Source organism: Scyliorhinus torazame, chromosome 9, assembly GCF_047496885.1.
Source record: "Scyliorhinus torazame isolate Kashiwa2021f chromosome 9, sScyTor2.1, whole genome shotgun sequence".
NCBI lineage: Eukaryota > Metazoa > Chordata > Chondrichthyes > Carcharhiniformes > Scyliorhinidae > Scyliorhinus > Scyliorhinus torazame.
Window position 1 is genome coordinate 48,120,573 of NC_092715.1, and position 25,048 is coordinate 48,145,620.

Here is a 25,048-nt window from a genome sequence, read left to right on the forward strand (position 1 = left end):
TTTCAGGTAATTGTTAATGGAGACGTGAGGAAATGCTTTTTTTCACACAGCGAGTGGTTAGGTCTGACATGCACTGTCTGCAAGTGTGGTGGAGGCAGATTCAATTGAGCCTTTCCAAAGAAAATTGTCTAATTCTCTGAAAGGAAATGTAGGGCGATGGAGAAAAGGCACAGGGTGAATTGCTCTTGCAGAGGGCCAGCACGGACATGACAGACTGAATGGACTCCTTTTGTTCTGAAACCATTCCATGATTCAATGGTTCTGTACAGTGCGGAAGGAATCCTACTGGAAATCAGTCCCTCATGCAGCGAGGCATGACAGAACCCTCTGTGCCCGCATGCCGTTTTGAATTATACAGTTTAGGAAGGTTAAAGAAAGTTCCTCCACAGCTTAACTTGTAGGTGGAACAGCGGTTCCTGTCATAGAACTGATCAGTATGGTTCTAGGCCTGGCCCCTAGTCTCTGCTGAGTCAACTAAACTTACCCAAGGTGGTAGTGTCAGTTAGAAAGGGGAAAGTCAGCTAGGATCCCTACCCCAATGCCTTGTCAATGCTTCTTCTGCTGCAGGAAAGGATGAAACTCGGTTGTTATTCTGCTCCATGGGCAAGGGGCTTCCCCATACCCACTGTCCAGTCCTGCACTTGAGCAAAGTACCAGAAGTCATCCAGCACGTGTGGATGCAACGCCCCCAATGAAAGCTATCCATTTCTGGTGAGAAAGGGAGAGAAATTAGGTGAGAGGAGGGAGAAAGAAAGGTGAAACTCTCAAGCAGTTGAAAACCTTGCAGTTGATGCCTTTGTGGTTGATGAGATCTTGTGTGTTCCATGCGCAGGTGTTGATTTACAACGGGGAGCAGTAGGACATCTGGAAGAAAAAACAGCATGTGTTTCTGCTGCCGTTTCCGATGAATCTGTTGCTGGAGACAGTGGGGTGTACGAGGCTTCTGTCAAACGGTACACATGTTTACCTGTGTTTCACAGTGGCTCAAGGATGTTACGTGAAGAGTTGCTAACCTGATAGTTGCATGGTGGGGGATGGAATCTATGTGTGTTCTGTTTTTGGTACATTGACGTGCTGTCAACAAAGCCGTTTTCTAGTTTCTTTTAAGCACCGTGTCAATTTCTAAAGATATACTCACATGTCACACATTAAGTCAGGTTTCCGCCTCTCCCTACAACACACCTCAAAGTTACAAATGAGACTGTGACTGTGGTAAAAGAGCCCTCCCCATCCCTTTCAACCTGTCTGGAAATTTTGACATGGTTGACCACTCCAACCTTCACCAACATCTCTCCTCTTTTGCCCAGTTGGATGGGGCTGCCCCCACTTGGTTCCATTTCGATATTTACAGTCAGAACCAGAGCATCAGCAGCAGTAGCTTCTCTAACTACTCCCACAGTGCTATCTCTGGGGTCCCCAAAGGCACTTCCTTGGTTGCCTCCTATTTCTCATATATATAGCTTTGCATGATGACAGCGTCATCCAAAAACACAATAGGGTGTAATCTCCGCCGGTGTGACTCTCCGTTCCCCTGGCAACGCACCCTAGCCTGTGGGTTTCCCGGCGGTATGGGGTGCCTACAATGAAAAATCACATTGCCCAACTGCGGAAATGGAGAATCCCACTGCCAGCGACAGCGTGCCACCGAGGAACACACGGGTGGGAAGGCGGAGAATTCACCCCAATGTCAGGTTCCATTCCACTGAGCCCCCACACCTCTCGACACCTCCGTTGTCTCCGATTTCTTATTCTGCAATCTTTATTGGATGAGATAGGAGACTGGAAAATATTACTGGATTTAAGGTCCTTCCCTGGAATCCCCATTCAGCAACGTGCAATGGATTGCTCTGAAAAGATCCAACTGAAAATGTGAAATAATGAGGTCTATCGAGACAGGGCTGACATGAGTGGCCCCAGTTTATGCCTCCACCCCTCCTCCTCCCAACAGCCTTTTAAAAAAAAAAATCTTATTTTCTCCTTCCTGCCCTGGAAATGTTCATTCCTTGAAGTGTTTCCCAGGTTCCAGACCAAGCCCAGTGCCTCTGCCAGTGGTCATTCGTTTTGTGTGATCCGTGACCTTGGGTGCTGATGGACTTCTAAACGGCCCCCGCCCCTCCTGTACAGTCAACCTCCAGAGGTCACTGATGTCAGCAACTGTCTCCCAGTTGACAGTGTCAGTATCCAGCCTCAAATCTGCCCGCAAACCCAAAGGCTTTAAAAGACAGTGGCAACCTCCCTTGTTGCTTGCTTGGCTGGCAGCAGTTAACTCAACACAGCTCAGGATTAAACTTGGAGCTGTCCCCAGAGTACGTATTTCAACTTCAGTTGTTATTTATTTTCAGGGCGCTAGGGTCACTGGCAAGGCCAGCACTTCATTGCCCATCCCTGGTCTCCCTCAGTCGGTGGCGCTGATGTTCTTCTAATACAACTGAGTGGCTTGCCAGGCCACGTCGGAGGGTAGTTGAGAGTCAGTCATGTTGGTGCGGGACTGGAGTCACATAGAGTCCAGACTGGATAAGGGCAGCTGGTTTCCTTCCCGAGAGCACAGTAAATGAAGCTACTCACTTGAGGTTCATGGCATTATAGCCCATGAACTATCATCCCAACACATTTTTACATTGCACATTTAAAAATGAGAACAAGAACATATCAATGGTTTATGAACCTTTACATCCAGGGGACAATGTTAACCCACTCAAGGCTGAAATCAAACCTGGGTCCAGGGGTTTGATAAAAGATACCTCCAAGAAGATTCTTTAGCTGGACCCGTTTTATCAGCAGCTGAGGCACGAACTGGATGAGGTTATCATCACCTCTCAATAACCTAAGGCCCATCATTCCCTTCTCTCTTCAGCTCATTAGAATCTTATTTCCCCACATCTGACATCAAAATCCTTCGGGTCCTTCAGAGTAATGCAAATGTGGCTGGTGTGTTGCTCCAAAGCCACATTGTGCTCCTTTGTGTTGGTAATCTCAACAGGAGCAAGTCCTCCGTAAGCAATGACTCCCAAACCAGGAAAATAGAAGTACCTGTTTCACCCTGTGTCTGCACCAGCATTGGAACTGCTTCAGAGGAACATTCTATCCTCAGTTACTGAAAGTTCCTCATCTATTGGTGGACATTTGAGTTGAGTGGAATACTGCTCGCACCTGATGTCCACAAGCTCTGGACCAGGAGCACAATGGGCAGCATCCACTGAAAAATGGCAGGAAAGAGAAGTAATTGTTCCTTTTTAGTGGCTGAACAACTGTAAAGGGGTAACCCCATAATGTTGAGCTACCAGTGGGGAGCCATATTCACCAATGGGTGTGGATCAGAGGTGGGCTACAATATTGCGAGCCTGATTATACAACCTGTACACACTGGGCAATGAAGCATTCATTCTTTAATTACAAGAACTGACTCTTCCATATTTACAACACTTTCTGTAAAAGCCCGCATTAAATTTGAAGCTTTTCCTGTAAGTGCAGCAGTACGTCTGAAACAGAATATGAGTTTTTTTTTTAAAAACATGGCCGTAACCATAACTTACGCATGGCTGTGACATTTTCTCTGGGTAAAATTATCATGTATTTTATGGTGTTTTTTTTAAACTCTTCCCAGCTCTCATATTCATCATGCTTACTTTACAATTTCCATTAACTTAAATTTTACAACATTGCTATTAGGGCAAACGAAACTGAAGATGCTGTTTATGATGAAGATGAGCCATCCACATTAGAAGCAGCTCAAATTCAGATTGGACTGAAGTAAGTGATTTAAAAAAATTTATAAAAATGAATTTGTGAATCTGAATTTATTTTCCCCTTTTGTCATCTTCCCTCCTGTTCTCCTGTAGCCACCGAGTCCTTGCAGGGACACAGCTCCATCGGCCCAATGGTAAATTATCCATGTAGGCCGCCTTTAAATGTGGGAAGTGTATGTTGCTGTCTTGTTTGACTATGGGGTTGAGTCATCGCAGCCAAGCTCAGTATGATATTCTTACATTTTCTACTTTAAAGATACTACATCAATCCAAGCTGTTGAATTCACTCAATACCTACACATTGGGCATCACGGTAGTTCAGTGGTTAGCACAGTTGTTTCGCAGCCCCAGGGTCCCAGGTTCGATTCCCGGCTTGGGTCACTGTCTGTGCGGAGTCTGCGCGTTCTCCCCATGTCTGTGTGGCTTCCTCCGGGTGCTCCGGTTTCCTCCCACAGTCCAAAGATGTGCAGGTTAGGTGGATTGGCCACGCTAAATTGCCCTTAGTGTCCAAAAAGGTTAGATGGGGTTACTGGGTTACGGGGATAGGGTGGAGGTGTGGGGGCTTAGGTAGGGTGATCTTTCCATAGGCTGGTGCAGACTCGATGGGCCGAATGGCCTCCTTCTGCACTGTAAATTCTATGATCCATGTACATTCAATAGAGAGTAATGGACAGTGATGATTGGAGGCAGCCCTGGCTGATGCTAAAACCCCACCAAGGCAACTGGGGAAATTTTAATTCAAACTACGAATAATTCTGAAATAAAATACTAGTATCACTAATAATGATCCCAGAACTAGCAGATTGTTGCAATAATCCACCTGGTTCACTAATGCTTAATCATTAAGCATTATTGATCATTGGTAAGAATTATTAAGCACTTATTCCTTCTTACAAAGAACAAAGAAATTTACAGCACAGGAACAGGCCCTTCGGCCCTCCCGGCCTGCGCCGATCCAGATCCTTTATCTAAACCTGTCACCTATTTTCCAAGGATTTACTTCCATCTGTTCCCCGCCCATTCATATATCTGTCTAGATGCATCTTAAATGCTATTGCGGGCTATTGTGCCCGCCTCTACCACCTCCGCTGGCAAAGCGTTCCAGGCACCCACCACCCTCTGCGTAAAAAACTTTCCACGCACATCTCCCTTAAATTTTCCCCCTCTCACCTTGAAATCGTGACCCCTTGTAATTGACACCCCCACTCTTGGAAAAAGCTTGTTGCTGTCCACCCTCTCCATACCTCTCATAATTTTGTAGACCTCAATCAGGTCCCTCCTCAACCTCCGTCTTTCCAACAAAAACAATCCTAATCTACTCAACCTTTCTTCATAGCTAGCACCCTCCATTCTAGGCAACATCCTAGTGAACCTCCTCTGCACCCTCTCTAAAGCATCCACATCCTTCTGGTAATGTGGCGACCAGAACTGCACGCAGTATTCCAAATGTGGCCTAAACAAAGTCCTATACAACTTAAACATGACCTGCTGACTCTTGTACTCAAAACCCCGTCCGATGACGGCAAGCATGCTGTATGCCTTCTTGACCGCTCTATCGACCTGCGTTGCCACCTTCAGGGTACAATGGACCTGAACTCCCAGACCTCTCTGTACATCAATTTTCCCCAGGACTCTTCCATTGACCTTATAGTCCGCTCTTGAATTAGATCTTCCAAAATGCATCACCTCGCATTTGCCTGGATTGAACTCCATCTGCCATTTCTCTGCCCAGCTCTCCAATCTATTTATATTTTGCTGTATTCTCTGACAGTCCTCCTCACTATCTGCAACTCCACCAATCTTAGTATCATCTGCAAACTTGCTAATCAGACCACCGATACCTTCGTCCAGATCATTTATGTATATCACAAACAACAGTGGTCCGAGTACGGATCCCTGTGGAACACCACTAGTCACCTTTCTCCATTTTGAGACACTACCTTCCACCACTACTTTCTGTCTCCTGTTGCCCAGCCAGTTCTTTATCCATCTAGCTAGTACACCCTGAACCCCATACGACTTCACTTTTTCCATCAACCTGCCATGGGAAACTTTATCAAACGCCTTACTGAAGTCCATGTATATGACATCTACAGCCCTTCCCTCATCAATTAACGTTGTCACTTCCTCAAAGAATTCTATTAGGTTTGTAAGACATGACCTTCCCTGCACAAAACCATGCTGCCTATCGCTGATAAGTCTATTTTCTTCCAAATGTGAATAGATCCTATCCCTCAGTATCTTCTCCAACAGTTTGTCTACCCCTGACGTCAAGCTCACAGGTCTATAATTCCCTGGATTATCCCTGCGACCCTTCTGAAACAAAGGGACAACATTAGCAATTCTCCAGTGCTCCGGGACCTCACCCGTGCTCAAGAATACTGCAAAGATATCTGTTAAGGCCCCAGCTATTTCTTCCCTCGCTTCCCTCAGTAACCTGGGATAGATCCCATCCGGGCCTGGGGACTTGTCCACCTTAATGCCTTTTAGAATAGCCAAAACTTCCCCCTTCCTCATGCCGACTTGACCTAGCGTATTTAAACATCCATCCTTAGCCTCAACATCCGTCATGTCCCTCTCCTTGGTGAATACCGATGCAAAGTACTCATTAAGAATCTTACCCATTTCCTCTGACTCCACGCATAAATTCCCTCTTTTGTCTTTGAGTGGGCCAATCCTTTCTCTAGTTACCCTCTTGCTCCTTATATACGAATAAAAGGCTTTGGGGTTTTCCTTAACCCTGTTAGCCAAAGATATTTCCTGACCCCTTTGAGCCCTCTTTATTGCGCGTTTGAGATTTGTCCAACTTTCCCGATATTCCTCCAAAGCTTCAATTTTTAAGTCGCCTAGATCTTACGTATGCTTCCTTTTTCATTTTAGCTCGTCTCACAATTCCACCCGTCATCCATGGTTCCCTAATCTTGCCATTTCTATCCCTCATTTTCACAGGGACATGTCTGTCCTGCACTCTAATCAACCTTTCCTTAAAAGACTCCCACATTTCAAATATGGATTTACCCTTAAAGAGCTGCTCCCAATCCACATTCCCTAGCTCCTGCCGAATTTTGTTATACTTGGCATTTCCCCAATTTAGCACTCTTTCTTTAGGACCACTCTCGTCTTTGTCCATGAGTATTCTAAAACTTACGGAATTGTGATCGCTATCCCCAAAGTAATCACCGACTGAAACTTTAACCACCTGGCCGGGATCATTCCCCAATACCAGGTCCAGTATGGCCCCTTCCCGAGTTGGGCTATTTACATACTGCTCTAAAAAACTCTCCTGGAAGCTCCTTACAAATTCTGCTCCATCTACGCCTCCAACACTACATGAGTCCCATTCAATGTTGGGGAAGTTAAAATCTCCCATCACGACCACCCTATTGCTCGTACATTTTTCTAAAATCTGTCTACATATTTGTACCTCTACTTCACGCTCGCTTTTGGGAGGCCTGTAGTAAAGTCCCAACAATGTTAGTGCACCCTTCCGATTTCTTAGCTCTACCCATATTGCCTCAGTGCTCGAATCCTCCATCGTGCCCTCCTTAATCACAGCTGTGATATCATCTCTGACCAGTAATGCAACTCCTCCACCCCTTTTACCTCCCTCTCTATCCCTCCTGAAGCATCTATACCCTGGGATATTTAGTTGCCAGTCTTGCCCTTCCCTCAACCAAGTCTCCGTAATACCAATAACATCATATTCCCAGGTACTAATCCAAGCCCTAAGTTCATCTGCCTTACCTGCTACACTTCTCGCATTGAAACAAATGCACCTCAGACCACCTGTCCCTTTGCGTTCATCATCTCTTCCCTGTCTACTCTTCCCCTTAGACACATTGAGTTTGTTATCTAGTACCTTACTGGCTTTAGTTGCTGCCTCTTTACTGACCTCTAACTTCCTAATCTGGGGCGACATTCTCCGACCCCCCGCCGGGTCGGAGAATCGCCGGGGGCTGGCGTGAATCCCGCCCCCACCGGTTGCCGAAGTCTCCGGCACCAGAGATTCGGCGGGGGCGGGAATTGCGCCGGTTGGCGGGCCCCCCCGCACGATTCTCCGGCCCGGATGGGCCGAAGTCCCGCCGATAAATTGCCTGTCCCGCCGGCGTAAATTAAATCACCTACCTTACCGGCGGGACAAGGCGGTGTGGGCGGGCTCCGGGGACCTGTGGGGGGCGCGGGGCGATCTGGCCCTGGGGGGTGCCCCCACGGTGGCCTGGCCCGCGATCGGGGCCCACTGATTCGCGGGCGGGCCTGTGCCGTGGGGGCACTCTTACCCTTCCGCCTCCGCCACGGTCTCCACCATGGCGGAGGTGGAAGAGACTCCCTCCACTGTGCATGCGCGGGAAACTGTCAGCGGCCGCTGATGTTCCCGCGCATGCGCCGCCCCGAGATTTCATTTCCGCGCCAGCTGGCGGGGCACCAAAGGCCGTTTCCGCCAGCTGGCGGGGCGGAAATTCCTCTGGCGTCGGCCTAGCCCCTCAATGTTGGGGCTCGGCCCCCAAAGATGCGGAGCATTCCGCACCTTTGGGGCGGCGCGATGCCCGTCTGATTGGCGCCGTTTTGGGCGCCAGTCGGCGGATATCGCGCCGTTTCCAGAGAATTTCGCCCCTGGTTCCCATCCCCCTGCCACATTAGTTTAAAATCTCCCCAGCAGTGTGAGCAAAAGCTCCCCCTAGGACTTTGATTCCAGTCCTGCCCAGGTGTAGACCATCCGATTTGTAATGGTCCCACCGCCCCCAGAACCGGTTCCAATGTCCCAAAAATCTAAACCCCTCCCTCCTGCACCATCTCTCAAGCCACGTATTAATTCTGACTATTCTTGAATTTCTACTCTGACTGTCTCGTGGCACTGGTAGCAAGGTCCTACTTTTTAACTTATCTCCTAACTAGCTAAATTTCTGATTGTAGGACCTCATCCCGTTTTTTACCTATATCGTATGTGCCTATATGCACCACGACAACTGGCTGTTCACCCTCCCCCTTCAGTATGTCCTGCAGCCGATCTGAGACATCCCTGACCCGTGCACCCGGGAGGCAACATACCATTTGGGAGTCTCGTTTTCGACCACAGAAACGCCTGTCTACTCCCCTTATGATTGAATCCCCTATGACTATAGCCCTGCCAGTCTTTTTCCCGCACTTCTGTGCAGCAGAGCCAGCCACGGTGCCATGAGCCTGGCTACTACTGCCTTGCCCTAGTGAGTCATCTCCCCCAACAGTATCCAAAACGGTATACCTGTTTTGGAGGGAGATGACCGCAGGGGACACCTGCACTGCCTTCCTGCTCTTTCTCTGCCTTTTGGTCACCCATTCCCTGTCTCCCTCACCAATCCTAATCTGCGGTGTGACCAACTCACTGAACGTGCTATCCACGACCTCCTCAGCATCGCGGATGCTCCAAAGTGAGTCCATCCGCAGCTCCAGAGCCGTCATGTGGTCTAACAGGAGCTGCAGCTGGACACACTTCCCGCACATGAAGGAGTCAGGGGACTTGGCTGCGTCCCTGAACTCCCACATTGAGCACGAAGGAGCATAACAATAGATTAATGAGGGGATCAGAGGTTATGGGGGGGTGGCAGGAGAATGCGGATGAGAAACATATCAGCCATGATTGAATGACAGAGCAGACCCGATGGGCCGAATGGCCTAATTCTGCTCCTATATCTTATGGTCTTATGCCCGCCAGGTATGAAATCTGCCACCCTTACCTGGTCTGTCCTTCATGGGACCCACAGCAATGTGGTTGACTCTTAATTGTCCTCTGAAGTGGCCAAACAAACCACTTCGTTGTGTCAAACGTATAACAGAAAAAGTCAGTGCTCTGGGTGTACCTGTAGCGCATGGACTGCAGTGCTCAAGAAGCTGGCTCACCACTCCTCCTCAAGGACAATTAGGGATGGACATAGAAATGCTGACGTACACATCCCACGAATAAATAAAAAATGTTTGCCTTTAAATGAGGGTCACTTCGGGAAATTAAAGCAGCACTGACTCAGTTCACATACTTCAAGTCAGCAATGTACACGGGTCAAACTTGGAACATTCCTGCTTACTCTCCCCTTTAGCAGTCACAATTAAACAATATTTCTGTGTCAAAATGTCTGACTGTTCATTTTTCTTTCTGTGTCTTCCACAGGTTTGATCCCACCAGTGCAAGTTTCATTATAATCATCGTGCAGCTGAGAAATCCGACTGCCCTCCTTGTGTCATCTGGATGCAAAGTGTAAGTACTACTGTCCATGAAAACCCAGTCCATCCATTCTCAGGTCACATTAGGGAGCGGTTAGTGGTGAGAGCTAGGGTCGTTGTCTCTGGCGCAACCAAAATTAAAGGGTGATTTGAAAGACATGTACAAGATTGTGACAGGCTTTGAAAAGGTTGGCAAAGAGGAGGCATTGCCATTAGCTGACGGTACAAGGACATGGGGACACAGATTTAAAGTTTGGGACATGAGATGCAGGGAGGATATGAGGAAGTACATTTTAATCAATAAGTTGTAATGACGTGAAACTCGCAGGCTGCGAAGGTGTTGAAAGCAAACAGGATGAATGATTTTGAAAGGATATCAGATGGGCAATCAAAGGAAATAAACGTGCAAAACTCGGGAAATAGAGTGGATGGTTGAAACCGGCTGGATTTCTCTAGAAAGAGCTGGCATGAACTTAATGGGCCGAGTGGCCTCCTTCTGTGCCGTAAAGGACTCTTAACGATCAGGAAAATGAACACACTAAGATAAACTCCAAATCTGCCTCACTTGGATAGGATTTGCTTATTGTATTTTTCTGCGAGCAGCTCAAACAAATCATTTAGTACGTGAAAAGATAAGAAAATACATAATAGGGCAGCCTATCAAAGACTTCCCTTCCTCTAAAAATGTCTACTTTGCAAAGAATTTGAACTACCCCATCTGATACCATCCCTTAATTGCCAGTGGATCAGAGTCACATTTCTCCCTCTCTTTAGCTCTGAAGAAGAGCCATATGCACTCCACAGATGCTGTCAGACCCGCTGAGTTTTTCCAGCACTTTTTATTTCAGTCCTGGAAATCCCGACCTAAAAACAACGTGGGAACATCTTCACCACACAGGCTGCACCATTTCAACAATGCACGGCAGCACCTTCTCAAGGGCAACAATGGATGGGACTGTTGTGACCTTGGCCTTGCCAGCAACACCTACATCCTGAGAATGAATATTGAAGTCCTGAGATTCGTACCTTGCAACTCCTTTTTGTAATGTTTCCTGAACTCCTGTTACAGGAGGAGCATTTTACATCTATCTTTATCATTGGTTCCCAAGTGAACTGTGACCTTGTTTTTTGTTTTCTGTTTCCTGTCATAGGGTCTTATTCACCCACTCAGCCAAATCTCAATCTCTAGTACTGGGAAAGCAATATATCATCCACGACCAGAAGAAAGGCAAAGTACTGCGAGTGCTAGAAATCTGAAGTAAAAACAGAAATTGCTGGAATTACTCAGCAGGTCTGATAGCGTGTGAAGTGAGAGAAACAGAGTTAACAGGCATAATTTTTGCCAGCACCATCCAGCCTTTGAGCAGTTTTTCTGGAGGCTGGTTCGGGGTGAAACGGCTGCTCATCCATAAGCTCATATTGCTGAAGCTAATATAAAAGCCAATAATCAGTGTTTTCCCAGGGCTGCGGCATCAGGCCACTCAGTGGAGGGGCTCTGTCTCTCTCTGTCTCTCTCTTTCTAATCTCTCCCTTCCAATTGCCCCTCCAGCTGGACGCTGGATGCCCTCCAATTGCCCCTCCAGCTTTGAGAGCCTGCCTGTGGTTTCTAGTTCAGCATCATGACTGTCCTCTGGACAATTTGGAGAGGACATAGAAAGTAGAAGCAGGAGGAGGTTATTTGGCTCTTCGAGCCTGCTCTGCTATTCATTGTGATCATGACTGATCAAGTTCACTACCCTTCCCCCCATATCCCTTGATCCCTTTAGCCTCAAGTGCTATGGGCGTCATTCTCCGACCCCCCGCCGGGTCGGAGAATGGCCGTTGGCCGCCGTGAATCCCGCCCCCGCCAGTTGCTGAAGTCTCCGGTACCGGATATTCGGCGGGGGCGGGAATCGGGCCGCGCCGGTTGGCGGGCCCCCCCGCTCGATTCTCCGGCCCGGATGGGCCGAAGTCCCGCCGAGAAATTGCCTGTCCTGCCGGCGTAAATTAAAGTAGGTATTTACCGGCGGGACAAGGCGGCGTGGGCGGGCTCCGGGGTCCTGGGGGGGGGCGCGGGGCGATCTGACCCAGGGGGGTGCCCCCACGGTGGCCTGGCCTGCGATCGGGGCCCACCGATCCGCGGGCGGGCCTGTGCCGTGGGGGCACTCTTTCCCTTCCGCCTCCGCAACGGCCTCCACCATGGCAGAGGCGGAAGAGACTCTCCCCACTGCGCATGCACGGGAAACTGTCAGCGGCCGCTGACACTCCCGCGCATGCGCCGCCCGGGGATGTCATTTCCGCGCCAGCTGGCGGGGCAACAAACGCCGTTTCCGCCAGCTGGCGGGGTGGAAATCCCTCCGGCGCCGGCCTAGCCCCTCAATGTTGGGGCTCGGCCCACAAAGATGCGGAGCATTCCGCACCTTTGGGGCGGCGCGATGCCCGTCTGATTGGCGCTGTTTTGGGCGCCAGTCGGCGGACATCGCGCCGTTGGGGGAGAATTTCGCCCTATATCTAATTCCTTTTTGAAACTGCAAAATATTTTGGCCTCAATTACTTTCTGTGGTGGCGAATTCCACAGATTCACCACTCTGGGTGAAGAAATTTCTCCTCAACTCAGTCTTCTTCAAACTATGACCTATAGTTCTGGACTACCACACCATCGGAAACATTCTTTCTGAATCTACCCTGTCTAATCCTGCTACAATTTTGTAAGTTTCTATGAGATCCCCTCTCACTCTTATAAACTCCAATGAATATAATCCTAACCGATTTAGTCTCTCCTCATATGACAGTTCCGCCATCCCAGGAATCAGCCTGGTAGCCCTCCATAGCAAGAACATCCTTCCTCAGATAAGGACACCAAAACTGCACACAATACTCCAGATGTGGCCTCACCAAATCCCTAACAGTTGCAGTGAAACACCTCGATTCCTATACTCAAAACCTCTCACTATGAAGACCATCATACCATTGCCCTCTTTACTGCGTGCTGTACCTGCAAGCTTAAATCCAGCGACTGATACACGAGGACACTAAAGTATCGCTGAGTATCCACCTCAAAATTCAGCTCATTGAATCACTTCAGGAGTGCGGGGAGAGGAAATGTTTCAATAGGAACAAAAACAGAATGGAAAATGATTTGTCCACACCCTGCGCAGGTTCTTCAATGGCGAATGCTAAACGTACACTGTCACTGTTTATTAAATTTCAGTCCTTTGGGTAAAGGTTTACATTGCAATCCTACAGGTACATCAGAGCTGCATTGCTTCCAAGCTCGTGTGACTCCAGCAGCCTGTTTCGCACAAAGGTTCACAGTGTTGCAGAGACTCTCACCTTCAATGAGGTATTCAGGGTAGCCATTACCCAAGCTGCTTTACATCAGAAGACACTAAGAGTTGATGTTTGCTCGGTGGGGAAGACGCATTTGGAGGATTGTCTGGTGAGTGATGAAGACGATTTCACAGTCATTAAATAAGTAACCAGAAAGTAGTTTGTGGGCTGACTCCTGGAAAGTTAAGAGCAACCTGAGATGTACTGGACAATTAGGGCCAGATCTTCTCAGACTCAGGCAGACTCGGTGGGCCTTTCCGCTCCCATTTCCAACAGATCCTGTTTTTTCCAGCGGAGGGATGACGTGGAGTGTGATTCACACAGAGAAAATCCCAAACTCAGCAGGACTCAGTGCTGAGTTCAAATAGACTCCATTTTCATTGTTGCAAGGGCCTTAACCCACAGTGAGGGAGTGATGGATTGATGGAGTAGACATGAATGCTCTTGAAGGGTGAATAAGGTCTGTATAACTGTGATGATCTGAAGTTTTTTTAATCTCTTGCTCTTTCAAATTAAATAAAACAGGGGTACGCTGTCAGTGAGAGTTGAAAAGCAGTACGCCATTAAAAACCCAAGATTGCCTCACTCAGCAGCCCTCTTCAAGGTTTTTACTTTGAAAGTAATAGTGCAAAAGGTCGAGCTTTTAATCAATTCAGTGATTTCCACTTGAAGAGGTCTTGTGCTGCAGTGAAAGAGTTATAGATTCAGGCATCCCTACATGTAGGCCAGAAACTCTTGCTTCAAGACCTACTTCAGGACTTGAAGACCATGGCAGGCCTGGACGAACAGGTTAATTATCAGCCCTTCCAGGACGCCTGATGGCAGGCCATCAGAGCGGGAGACGATCAAGGATAATCATGGGCCAATCCAATGGAACACCATGGTCACCAATGCCTGCTTAAAGCATGCACCTGAAGGAGAAGGTGGAATTCTACTTAACTGCTGTCACTGAAGGGGTGGGGAGTGGGGTCTCAACAATGCACTGTATGGGGAAGTGTAGAATCACTGACAGCAACTTCAGGATTTGCAAGTTTAACTGCACACGTGCAGTAATTTCAGAGGACACATGATGCATAGTGTTGAGAGTTTTACCGTCATTACTACCACAAAGCCAATAACACTCAGTGTGCTTTTAAGACATTTTTCGAGGCTTTTCTGGGAGGCATGCTGAAGCATGATAGTAATGCTAATCTTTCCTCTGTAAAATTCCTGTGTGAAAGAGGTGCATAGGAATTTGATACATGCACAGTAACCAAGTTGTTTAAAACATTGATTAGACTGCGAACCCTTTTATTTCCCCAAAGGCTGGAACCCAAATCAGCCTGGCAGACCTCTCCAACAATGGTGAGACATCCACAAGCTGGTACAACATGCTACATTACAAGAACATAAACAGCCAGAATTCAAAGAACAAGGCACAAATTGAGGAAGCCTCTTTGACACCGCAGCCTTGCAGCACCATCAACAAGGTAAAGACCATTCAGAGGACTGAATTAGATTTGGTAAAGCATTGCATGGAGCTGAACCCAACAGATTGTTTTTTTGTCTGCACAAATAACTGGGAGTAGAATGCCACGTTGTAATAAAAACGGGAAGCTAAGTTGGCTAAGGGCAAGTCTTCTGCCCCATCTGGTGGGGGAAAGTCCTGCTTTAGAGAGCTGTCAACCAATCACAATCCAATTGGCTGGCAGCGCCAGGTTCGAGCTGTGGTTACTATCAGTCCCCAAACGGAAGGCGGTTACAGAGACCAGTCCAATGCCTGACTGACCAGGGTCAAGGCCTGACCGGCAGGCTCAAGCGAGGGGGCGAGAGGCCGAATTTGAGAGTTTGGAGATGGAGGTTGGGTGTGTGTGTGTGTGGGGGGGGTGATAAAGACCTTGACAAAGGTTGCCTCCTCTGGGCACAGGGGTCCCACCAAGGAGGTCCCTGGACCTCCCCCTTTACCCATCCAGTAAAAACCTGCAAGGCTCCCTGCTTGGCATGGGCCTCCCCTGATGTGGGTACAATATTGGCAGTGGTGGGATGAGCCACTTTAAAGGGCATTAATTGGCTACTTAAGGGCCTCAACAGGCAAAAGGGTGGCTTGACTGCCCAACACCTCCCTCATCCCCTGAAAAGTGGGAGACAGATTGAGGGAAGGTGGGAATGCAGTAGGAAAGACATGCGCTGCATTTTACGAGCTCCTCCCCCACCTTCAAACTCACCTGCAGCTGGGGGGGGTGGGGTGGGGGGGGAGATCAATTCCAGACCATATTTTATGTAAATCCAATAAGAGGTCAGCAGGGGTTGTGGAGCTGATTATTTGATCTGGTGATGTTACTTCTGGCCAAAGTGTTGTGAACCTTCACTTAAATGCCTATTTATCGGTTGAATTTGCCCAGCAGATTTCTGCAGATAAAAATATAAATGTATAACTAAATTATGCATTTGAATTGTAAGTATCACAAGTATTTTCCACGAGTGGAAACTGCATTTAATTATAACCTACGTTAGGCAGAGACATTGCATTCTTTAGGGGAAACTTAAATGCCTTTGATGAGTTGTGTCAGAAGGTTTTCTGTTTGAATTCTTCTTGAAAGAAAATAATTCTCTTATGTTCTGCCTTGACTTCCATCAATTCTATTGCCTTTCTTCTCTTCATGTCCAGCAGGATGCTGTATCTGCACTGCTGGAGAGGACATCTGTTGAGCTGCAGGCCGTTGAACAGGAACTAGCTACGGAGGAAGGAGATGCTGCAGCAGGCGAAAACTGGTACTGTCGACTTTGTGATGTTAGACAATTTACCTTTGAATGGAGCATTCTTCTCTCGTTTGTGTAAAAAAAATACATTGAAGTCCCACGTGAGTTCCACTGAACTTCCCCCATAACTCCAATGGTAGCTGGGTAGAATGTCCCAAATCTAAGGGGCCTTTGGGCCGATGTTACTAGCAGGTGTTTTCCTCTTAGAACCACTCTGTAATTCTCCAATAGGATACAAGCATGAATGGAACCCGGGCCTGCACTCACAGTCCACTGTCTATGAACTCTTTTAGGGCAACACTCTGGGCAGGTGCTGAGTAGAAGTCAAACATTTTGTCTTGCGGATAGGGGAACAAATTGAACTGTTGGGCCTAAAATTTAATAGGTTGCTTTCATTTGTTCTTTGAATGTTGCTCTTGCTTCACCGCTTAGTATTATTGGGTGAGTAGGGGGTGGTTTAGCTCAGTTGATTGGACAGCTGGTTTGTGATGCAGAGCAAGGCCATACCGCTTGGGGTCAGTTCCCATACCAGCTGAGGTTATTCATGAGGCCTTCTCAACCGTGCTCCTCGTCTGAGGTTAAATTACCTCCAGTCAGCTTTCCCCCTCAAGTGGGAAAGCAGCCCATGGTCACTTTCCTTTATTATTGGCTGATAAAAGGAAAATGGTAATGGCCACAGGTCTCAGCTTTGGTGATAGCCACAGCTGGGCAGCCCAATAATAAAGCCATAGGGAGTAATAATAATAATCACTTATTGTCACAAGTAGGCTTCAATGAAGTTACTGTGAAAAGCCCCTAGTCGCCACATTCCGGTGCCTGTTCAGGGAGGCCAGTACGGGAATTGAACCCGTGCTGCTGGCCTTGTTCTGCATTACAAGCCAGCTGTTTAGCCCACTGTGCTAAACCAGCCCCCAACCAGTAGCAGGTGTCACCGGGAAACAGAAGGTGGGCTACAAGTGTTTTTTAGACAATGATGCAGACCATGATTTATCAACAATGGCATTACTATCATGCCGTGCAGTTGCCAAGATGGGTAAAGGCAAACTGGATGGACTTGGTTCTTTTTTCTCTCTCATCCTACGCACAGAAAAATAGAGGTGTTGCAACATAGAAGCAGGGAGTCCAGTCCAAATAGTCCATGACTTGGTTGACTCTCAATGCGAGAAAATAGTTCTAATAACATTCACCTACCTTATTTAACAACCATTCATCCACCTAACCTATCTAACATTGAATCTTGGCAAAAGGTGACAAAGAAAAACAGATGAAATGCTGTATGATTTTCATAACTTGTTGCTAAATGCAGGCTGGAGATGCTGGTGGAAGATACTGCTGAGGCACAGGAAGAAGGAAATAGCATTGGCAAAGAGGCAGAGGTGGAAGAGGACGCTGCAGAACTGGCTGTATTGCAAGAAGTGCCCCAGAATACAGCTGATGAAGAAAGCAGTGGCGTGACGGAGTCACTCACAGTGCCACCAACTCTGGTAGGAATGTTCACCGTTGTCCACCTCCATTAGAAAAGAAGCTCAATCGTGTGCAGTGCTCAAGCGGTTTTGGAACTCAGAATGTTGGCTATGAACTTATTCTTTCCACTCAATGATACCACGACAAATATGTAAACCTGCTGCACCATAACATGGGATGACAGGAAAATTGTGGTGTTGCAGTTGTGGGGTTGGCAGTGTGTGGAGGGGTGGTGCGCTCGGTGCGGTCGTGGAGAAAAAAATATAAATTGAAGCTCTTTGCAGTAGCTGGCACTCCTGGGCTGTAGGAGTTCTTGTCTATTTGGGTAAATGGAATGTGCAGCCGGCTGGTACATTATCATGTGCCAATACATTGACTTTGGAGTTAAATGAGTAAATCTTGCATGCATTGCAGACCTTGGCATTCAAACCTGTTTGATAAAAGCAGGATTTTACACAGTAGATATGCCCATACCCTGGTATACATATCACCAAATGTTGGAAGATGGGTCATCAGTCTGGGGGCCAATTACCTCAAGATATCTTTCCACTGTCCAGCATCTCTGATTTTTACACTGGCAATGACTTGTCATGATGTTTTAGTGGTTTTGATTGTAAGTGTCCAGTCAATAATTTGGTGCATTCATATTATGAAACTGCCTCTTCTTCATGTGACTGCGTAATACCTTTGCGCAATCCTGCCTTGGGAAAGGTCTAGGTCAATGCTGTGACAATCTGCTGATCTGTGTGGTCAGGCCAATGGCAGCAAATGCATCCAAAGGCAGCCCGTTTTGTAGCTGCCCCTGCTGCTCCAAGTGGAATCCAGGAAAACAATCTTTTTATGCTGGCCCAGGCTCTTTCTAAATTAGTTGCACTGTTCTATTTTTGAAAATTTATTTTCATGAGATGTGGGCTTCATTGGCGAGGCCATATTTGTTGCCCATCCCTAATTGCCCTTGAGAAGCTGGCAGTGAGCTGCCTTCTTGAACTGCAGCAGTCCATGTGGTGTAGGTATACCCACAGTGATATTAAGGAGGGAGTTCCAGGATTTTGTCCCATTGACAGTAAAGGAATGGAGATATATTTCCATGTCAGGACAGTGAGTGACTTGTAGGGGAACTTCCAGCTGGTGGTCACATGGTGGCAGAGTTGTTAACACTGCTGCCTCACAGAGGCAGGAACCCGGGTTCAATTCCGGCCTTGGAAGACTGTCTGTGTGGAGTTTGCACTTTCTCCCCATGTCTACATGGGTTTCCTCCGGATGCTCCGGTTTCCTCCTACAGTGCAGGTTAGGTGGATTGACCATGATAAAATTGCCCCTGAGAGTCCGAGATGGGCTAGTAAGGTGGGGTTATGGGGAAAGGATGGGGGATTTGGCCTCGCTAGGGTGCTCTTTTGGAGGGTCAATGCAGACTCGATGGGCCGTATAGACTCCTTCTGCACTGTAGGGAGTGTGTGAATGTATGGTAGTGCTCCCATGTATCTGCTGCCCTTGTCCTTCTACATGGTTGTGGTTGTGGGTTTGGAAGGTGCTGCCTGAGGAGCCTTGGTGAGTTCCTGAAGTGAATCTTGTAGATGGTAAATGCTGCTGTTCGTCGGTGGTGGAGGAAGTGAATGCTTGTGGAAGGGGTGCCAATTAAGTGGGCTGCTTTGTCCTGGATGGTGGCGAGCTTCTTGAATGTTGTTGGTGCTGCACTCATCCAGGCAAGTGGAGGGTATTCCATCACACTCCTGACTTGGGCCTTGTAGATTGTGGACAGTCTTTGTGGAGTCAGGAGGTGAGTTACTAACCACAGGATTCTTATCCTCTGACCTGCCCTTGGAGCCACAGAATTTGTATGGCTAGTCCAGTTCACTTTCTTCCAGGATTGGGCTTGTAAATGTAAATGCAACATCAATGTTTGGTGAACTACCTTGTAGTAGTTCTCATATAACAGCAGCTGACAGAATGTTTGTGCCCCATGTGCACAGGTTGACAGAGAAATGAACACGGAGGAGGCTGTGATTGAGTGTGTTGCTGTCAGGCCTAAGGACAGGACCAACTTGAACAATAGGCAAAAGCATTTTGTGAGGAACAGCATGATTGTAAGATCCCAAACCTTTTCTCCAGGAGAAAGAAATCAGTACATTTGCAGGGTAAGAAACTCTTCATTTTATTGATAGCAATTCACAAATATTTTCTATATATGTTTGTCAAATCTAGGATGCGGTGCTCCCAGCAACACAGCTGTTATGTCATCGGCTCACAGCACATAATTTTCCTTCTACAATGGACGGAATGTATAGGCCGCATGGCTGTGATTTCCTGCAACACGTTCCCTGTGTGGGTAGCGCCATGACAGGAGTATGTGTTTGTAAAATGGACCCTAGTGATAATTAATAATCTTTATTAGTGATGCAGGTAGGCTTACAGTAACACTGCAATGAAGTTACTGTGAAAATCCCTTAGTCACCATACTGCGGCGCCTGTTCATGTACACTGAGGGAGAATTCAGAATGTCCAATTCACCTAACAAGCACATCTTTCGGGACTTGTGGGAGGAAACCGGGACACCCGGAGGAAACCCACGCAGACATGGGGAGACCGTGCAGACTTCGCGCAGACAGTGACCCAACATTGAGTTCAACAATTTTAGACCATTCTCCTCCATCTTTTTTATCCAGTACATTTTTAGTCCCAAGCAACCGCGCCTCCACCCCCAATGGAGGCATCTGTCACTTGTTCTCTATTTTTGCTTTCACTGAGTACTGGGGTGGGATTCTCCCAACGGGAGCCTAAGTGCTGACGCCGGAGTAAAAACCAGAGTGTTTTACTCCGGCGTCAACGCCCGCTCCAAGACCCCTATTCTCCCCCTTCCGTGGGGCTAGCAGGGGCGTTGCGTGATTTACGGGGACGGGGCCTCGGCGCGGTGTCAGAGGCCCGGCGCCGCGTAAAAGACGCGGCGCCTTGGGTCCCGCGCAGTTGGGCCGGCGCCAACTAGCGCATGCACGGTGGCCGTCCTCCCCCATGCCGCCACGTACAAATATGGCAGATGGGTCCAGGCTCACCGGCGGAAGAAAGGAGGCCCGCCGACAGAGAGGCCAGCCCGCCGATCGGTTGGTCCCAATCGCATACCAGGCCACTCCGGAGACCCCCCCCCCCCCCCCCCCCGGGAACAGAGCCCCCCTCCCCCTCCACAGGCCGCCCCCAAGCCTTCGCAGCGATTACCCGCCGGCAGCAACCAGGTGTGGACGGCGCCGGCGGGACTAGGTCGTTTACGCTCAGCCCATCCGGGCCGGAGAATCGCCGCTCGCCGTTTGCGGCGATTCTCCGAGTGGCCTGCCATGATTCTCGCCGTGCTGGTTTCGGGGGGGTAGGAGAATCGCGTGCGGGGGTCGGGGTGGCGTGACGCAATTCGCGCAGCGCCCCGGCGATTCTCCCACCCGGCGGAGGGCGGGGGGGAGAATACCGCCCCTGATCTTTGTTCTCTCATTATGCATTCTGCCATCCTACCTTTATGCCACTGTCAGCCATTCACATTGCCATTAACGCTTCCTCTGTCTCGTGACTTGCACATCTTTGTTGCCATCTCTCCTAGCTCCCACCTATCACCGGCCTTCTATTCCGCTCCAGCTGCTCTACACTCTCTTGCACAGTGTATAGTCCATCAGATTTCCCACTCTCTTTAACTCTGAAGTCATATGGACTCGAAGCATTAAGTTGGTCTCTCTCTCCACAGATGCTGCCAGACCTGCAGAGTTTTTCCAGCGTTTTCTGTTTTTTATTTCATTATGTCGAGATGAAATTATTGCTTCTGTGCTCACCATCAAGCTTGCACATGAAATTAATTTGTGGAGCCTTAAAGCAGTTCCCACTCCACCTGCATGTACAATGCAAACCTGTCCAGGAAGAAAGTGGCAGATTCACTCTCTGAAACCAAAAGGATGTCTGGTACATTCATCAAATGACTGAGATCCATTTTTACAGCAGAATAGAGAGATCTTTGCTCTATTTAATAATAATTGCTTATTTTCACAAGTAGGCTTCAATGAAGTTACTGTAAAAAGCCCCTAGTCGCCACACACCGGTGCCTGTTCGGGGAGGCCGGTATGGGAATTGAACTGCGCTGCTGACCTTGTTTTGCATTATAAGCCAGCTGTTTAGCCCACTGTGCTAAACCAGCCCCTAGTTTCAGGCCTTCGCTACACCCAAGTTGGGAGTGCTTGTTGCTAACACCTCCAAGTTGTGTATTTGAGTAATGTTCACTGTGGATTTAAGCTACATATTTAAACTCTAATCCCCTTTGTTCTTTATATCAATAGTTAAATCGAAGTGACAGTGACAGTTCGACATTAGCCAAAAGGTCGCCTTTTGTGCGCAATGCTATGGAACGGCGAAGCTTGCGAGTTAAAAGGGTATGTCTTATTAATAATTCGGAAAGTGTATCTTACCTCAGAAACAGTCTTCGGGATTGTACTAACATATTCAGCCATAGAAGAGTGGGATCGCGCTGGCAGCCAGTTTGTGAGCTGCCAGAAGAGAGTCATTGTAATATTCTGCGAGGTATAGCTGCAAAATATGCTGGAAATGTACTGGACAATAGAATGGGAATGGGGGGGGGGATGTTCTGAATGATGTAACAGTGGCAAAGTCTTCTCCACTGACCCCCGGCAATGCGGCCGGCAAGCAATGTAAATGTCCATCGACTCCGCTGGAAATGGAAAATCGTGCCAGCGGCAATCGTAAGCCGTCTCCACCACCAGAAAACCCTCTGCCGGGGAGGGACAGCAAATTCCATCCATTAAGTTGAACCATGTATACAGTTCCACAGTTGGATTATTAGCTTGATCGTACATTAAACTCCTAAAGCATGAGGTATATTTGGTAGTTTTAGATAGTGATCAAAGTAATTCAGTATGTTTGATACACTTAATAATAGTTCAGCGAGGATAATCTTACAACTCTGCTCTTGGCACGATGAAAGGACGTATTGGGAATTTGATATATCGGCAGTCAATTTGCTGTCTGCACGTTATCTGGCAGATTATCATTTACCACTTGTTTTATAGATGTCATAGTTTGGCCGTGCCTCTACTTATTTTCCAATAATCAATATTAACAGCATCAACTCCTAACAGATTTAATTGCTTCCGTGAATAGCTCCCAAAGCTTTGATTTGTTATGGGGCAGCAGCTGCTCTGGGAAATGGAATGTTGGAGCGTTAAAATAGATCCATAGAATTGAAATCCAAAAAGGTAATTTTGATCCTCTTCGAACAGTATTAAAGAGGCAACACATCGAACGAGGATGTTCAGTTTTAGCTACCGTAGTTACAGAAGGCCAGAATGGGGTAGTGAGCCTAAAGAAACAAGTTTTTGATTATTGGGAACACTGAAAGCGGCAAAGGAAAGCAGAGGGGTGGCACAGTGGTTATCTCTGCTACCTCCCAGTGCCAGGGACCCGGGTTCAATTCTGGCCTTGTCTGTGCGGCGTTTGCACATCCTCCCCGTGTCTGCGTGGGTTTCCTTTCGGTACTCCAGTTTCCTCCCACAGTCCAAAGATGTGCAGGTTAGGTACATTGGCTATGATAAAATTCCCCCTTCGTGTCCAGCGATGTGCAGTTTCAGTTACAGGGTTACGGGGATAGAGCAGAGTGGGCGGGGAAGTGTACCACGGTAGAGTGCCCTTTTTGAGGGTCAGTACAGACTCAATGGGCTGAATGGCCTCCTTCTGCACTGTAGGAATTCTATGAAATTCAATTGTTTCACTCACTGGGAAAATAATGTGTGTGCACAGAGCGGGTGGGGGGAATCATGATCCACATCTTTACAATCATGAAGGCAACAGTGAACCTGTAGAGATACATTTAGAATGGGAAGAAGAAAGGAAATACATGGAATATAAGTACCAGAAAAGGCGCAGAAACAACTATTTCAGCATCAGAGTGTTAATTTGATGAATGGACTGTCACGCTGGAGAGATCACACTGTCTACAGGTTGCACAGAGAAAAGAATTGCGTGGCCCATGATTTCCCATATGGAGAAAAAGTCATGGTCAGAGCATCCGTGATTTTCAAAGTACGGCCTAAAGATCCCTACTGGGGGCCACACTCATAAAATAGGGCCTCACTTCTTGATAAAACGGGGTTCTTAGCTAATTCCGACTCATGAAAGGGTCTTAACTTGTGAAGTGGTTCAGAAAATGCCACTCAGCTGAACATTCCAAATAATAAAGAAAAGCTTCCAGCTTCACAAAGGGCAGGCGTACAGATTAGAAATTTATATGAGCTAAATGCAAAACTGATTTATGCAGGACCCGAATAAAGGCTAAACAATGGAATGAGCTGGATGACGTAATCGAATGGCAGAGCAGGCTCAGTGGGTCGCATGGCCTACTTCTGCTCTTACGTCTCAAGATCTTACGGATGTATTGCTTGACCGATGTTTGCAAGCTAGCAATTAAAGGGGACCAAGTGTTCCAAAATCATTTTTACATCCTTCGCTCAATCTGTGTGACTTTACTTTGATGTCCCGTCACAGACCCTCTGCCAGTCGGCTGTGAGAAGAACTGCAGAGCACCCCATCCGCACCTCTCTCGACTTGGAGCTGGATCTTCAAGCATCACTGACGTGGCATAGTCGTTTGAATGATGAGCTACAAGTGCTCAGGGAACTAAAAAATAGGCTGGAGGAGGTGAAAGCAAAGGGGGAGACGGAACTGCCATCATGGGTGTTGGGGGATGACAGGTTCCAGAAGCTTTTAAAACAAGCAGAAAAACAGGTATATGCTTAGCAATATTTAAACTTTGCTACTCCAACAAAATATGCTGTGATGACCAATTAATCTGATTGTTTTGCTTCTTACCTTGATGCTGTATCCAGCTGTCTGGTGCTGACTCTAATCAGGCTTATTAACAATGGACTATAAAATCCTTTAAGCACTTTAAATTATATGATATCCACAAAGAGCAATACCAACATCTAGTGACAGAAGATCAGTACTGCAACGCTGTGGAATTGTATTATTCCGGCTCTTTCATAGCAGAAACCATTGTAATAGCTCAATGTCCCAAACAGAAGGCCTGATGCTAGTGGCTCAAGATAAATGCCAACAACTGGGCTGGGGGTTTGGGCAGGGTGGGCATTGGAGTGGGGCGTTGCAGTTGTGGCACTCTGTCCTGGCTTGTTGGTGGCAACAACTGCTTTGATCACAGTGAGCCGCTGAGGAACGTACATGCAAGGTACTTCACATCTGTGTTATGATCCCAGTTGGTGTTGAAACTGGATGGGAAGGTCCCAGAATGAAAAACCATAGGCTGGATTCTCTGTTAGCCCGACACCAAAACCGTGATCGGCGATCAGGCGGAGAATGGATTCCGACGCCGGAATCGGGGCCGGCGCCGGTTTGACGCCAGTCTGCCATGCTCCGGCCCTCCAAACTGGCATCATCGTGACGCCCACCGCTACCGTTTCAATGTCATTGGCGCATCATCGGCCGGCCCACCCATGATGCTCTGCCCCCGATGGGCCAAGTTCCCAACGGCACGGGCCACGTGTGGTCCCAACTGTCGGGAACCCGGCGTACCGGCTGCAGACAGTGTCCGGCGCCGCCACACTCAT

The 25,048-nt window shown here is 47.8% G+C and overlaps 1 protein-coding gene across 3 annotated transcripts in view; it reads left to right on the forward strand.

The window, feature by feature from the left end:
• LOC140429171 (protein WWC2-like) overlaps nt 1–25,048 on the forward strand; it is a 334,080-nt gene that overhangs the window by 293,516 nt on the left and 15,516 nt on the right. For 2 of the 3 annotated variants that reach the window (XM_072515837.1, XM_072515839.1), the window contains exons 12-21: nt 833–953; nt 3,670–3,750; nt 9,886–9,972; nt 13,164–13,356; nt 14,552–14,716; nt 15,895–15,998; nt 17,293–17,470; nt 19,421–19,585; nt 21,752–21,844; nt 23,970–24,209. In XM_072515837.1, coding sequence (XP_072371938.1) covers nt 833–953; nt 3,670–3,750; nt 9,886–9,972; nt 13,164–13,356; nt 14,552–14,716; nt 15,895–15,998; nt 17,293–17,470; nt 19,421–19,585; nt 21,752–21,844; nt 23,970–24,209 — 1,427 coding nt within the window. The remainder of the gene's footprint in view (nt 1–832; nt 954–3,669; nt 3,751–9,885; nt 9,973–13,163; nt 13,357–14,551; nt 14,717–15,894; nt 15,999–17,292; nt 17,471–19,420; nt 19,586–21,751; nt 21,845–23,969; nt 24,210–25,048) is intronic. The other variant, XM_072515838.1, reaches the window with a different exon arrangement.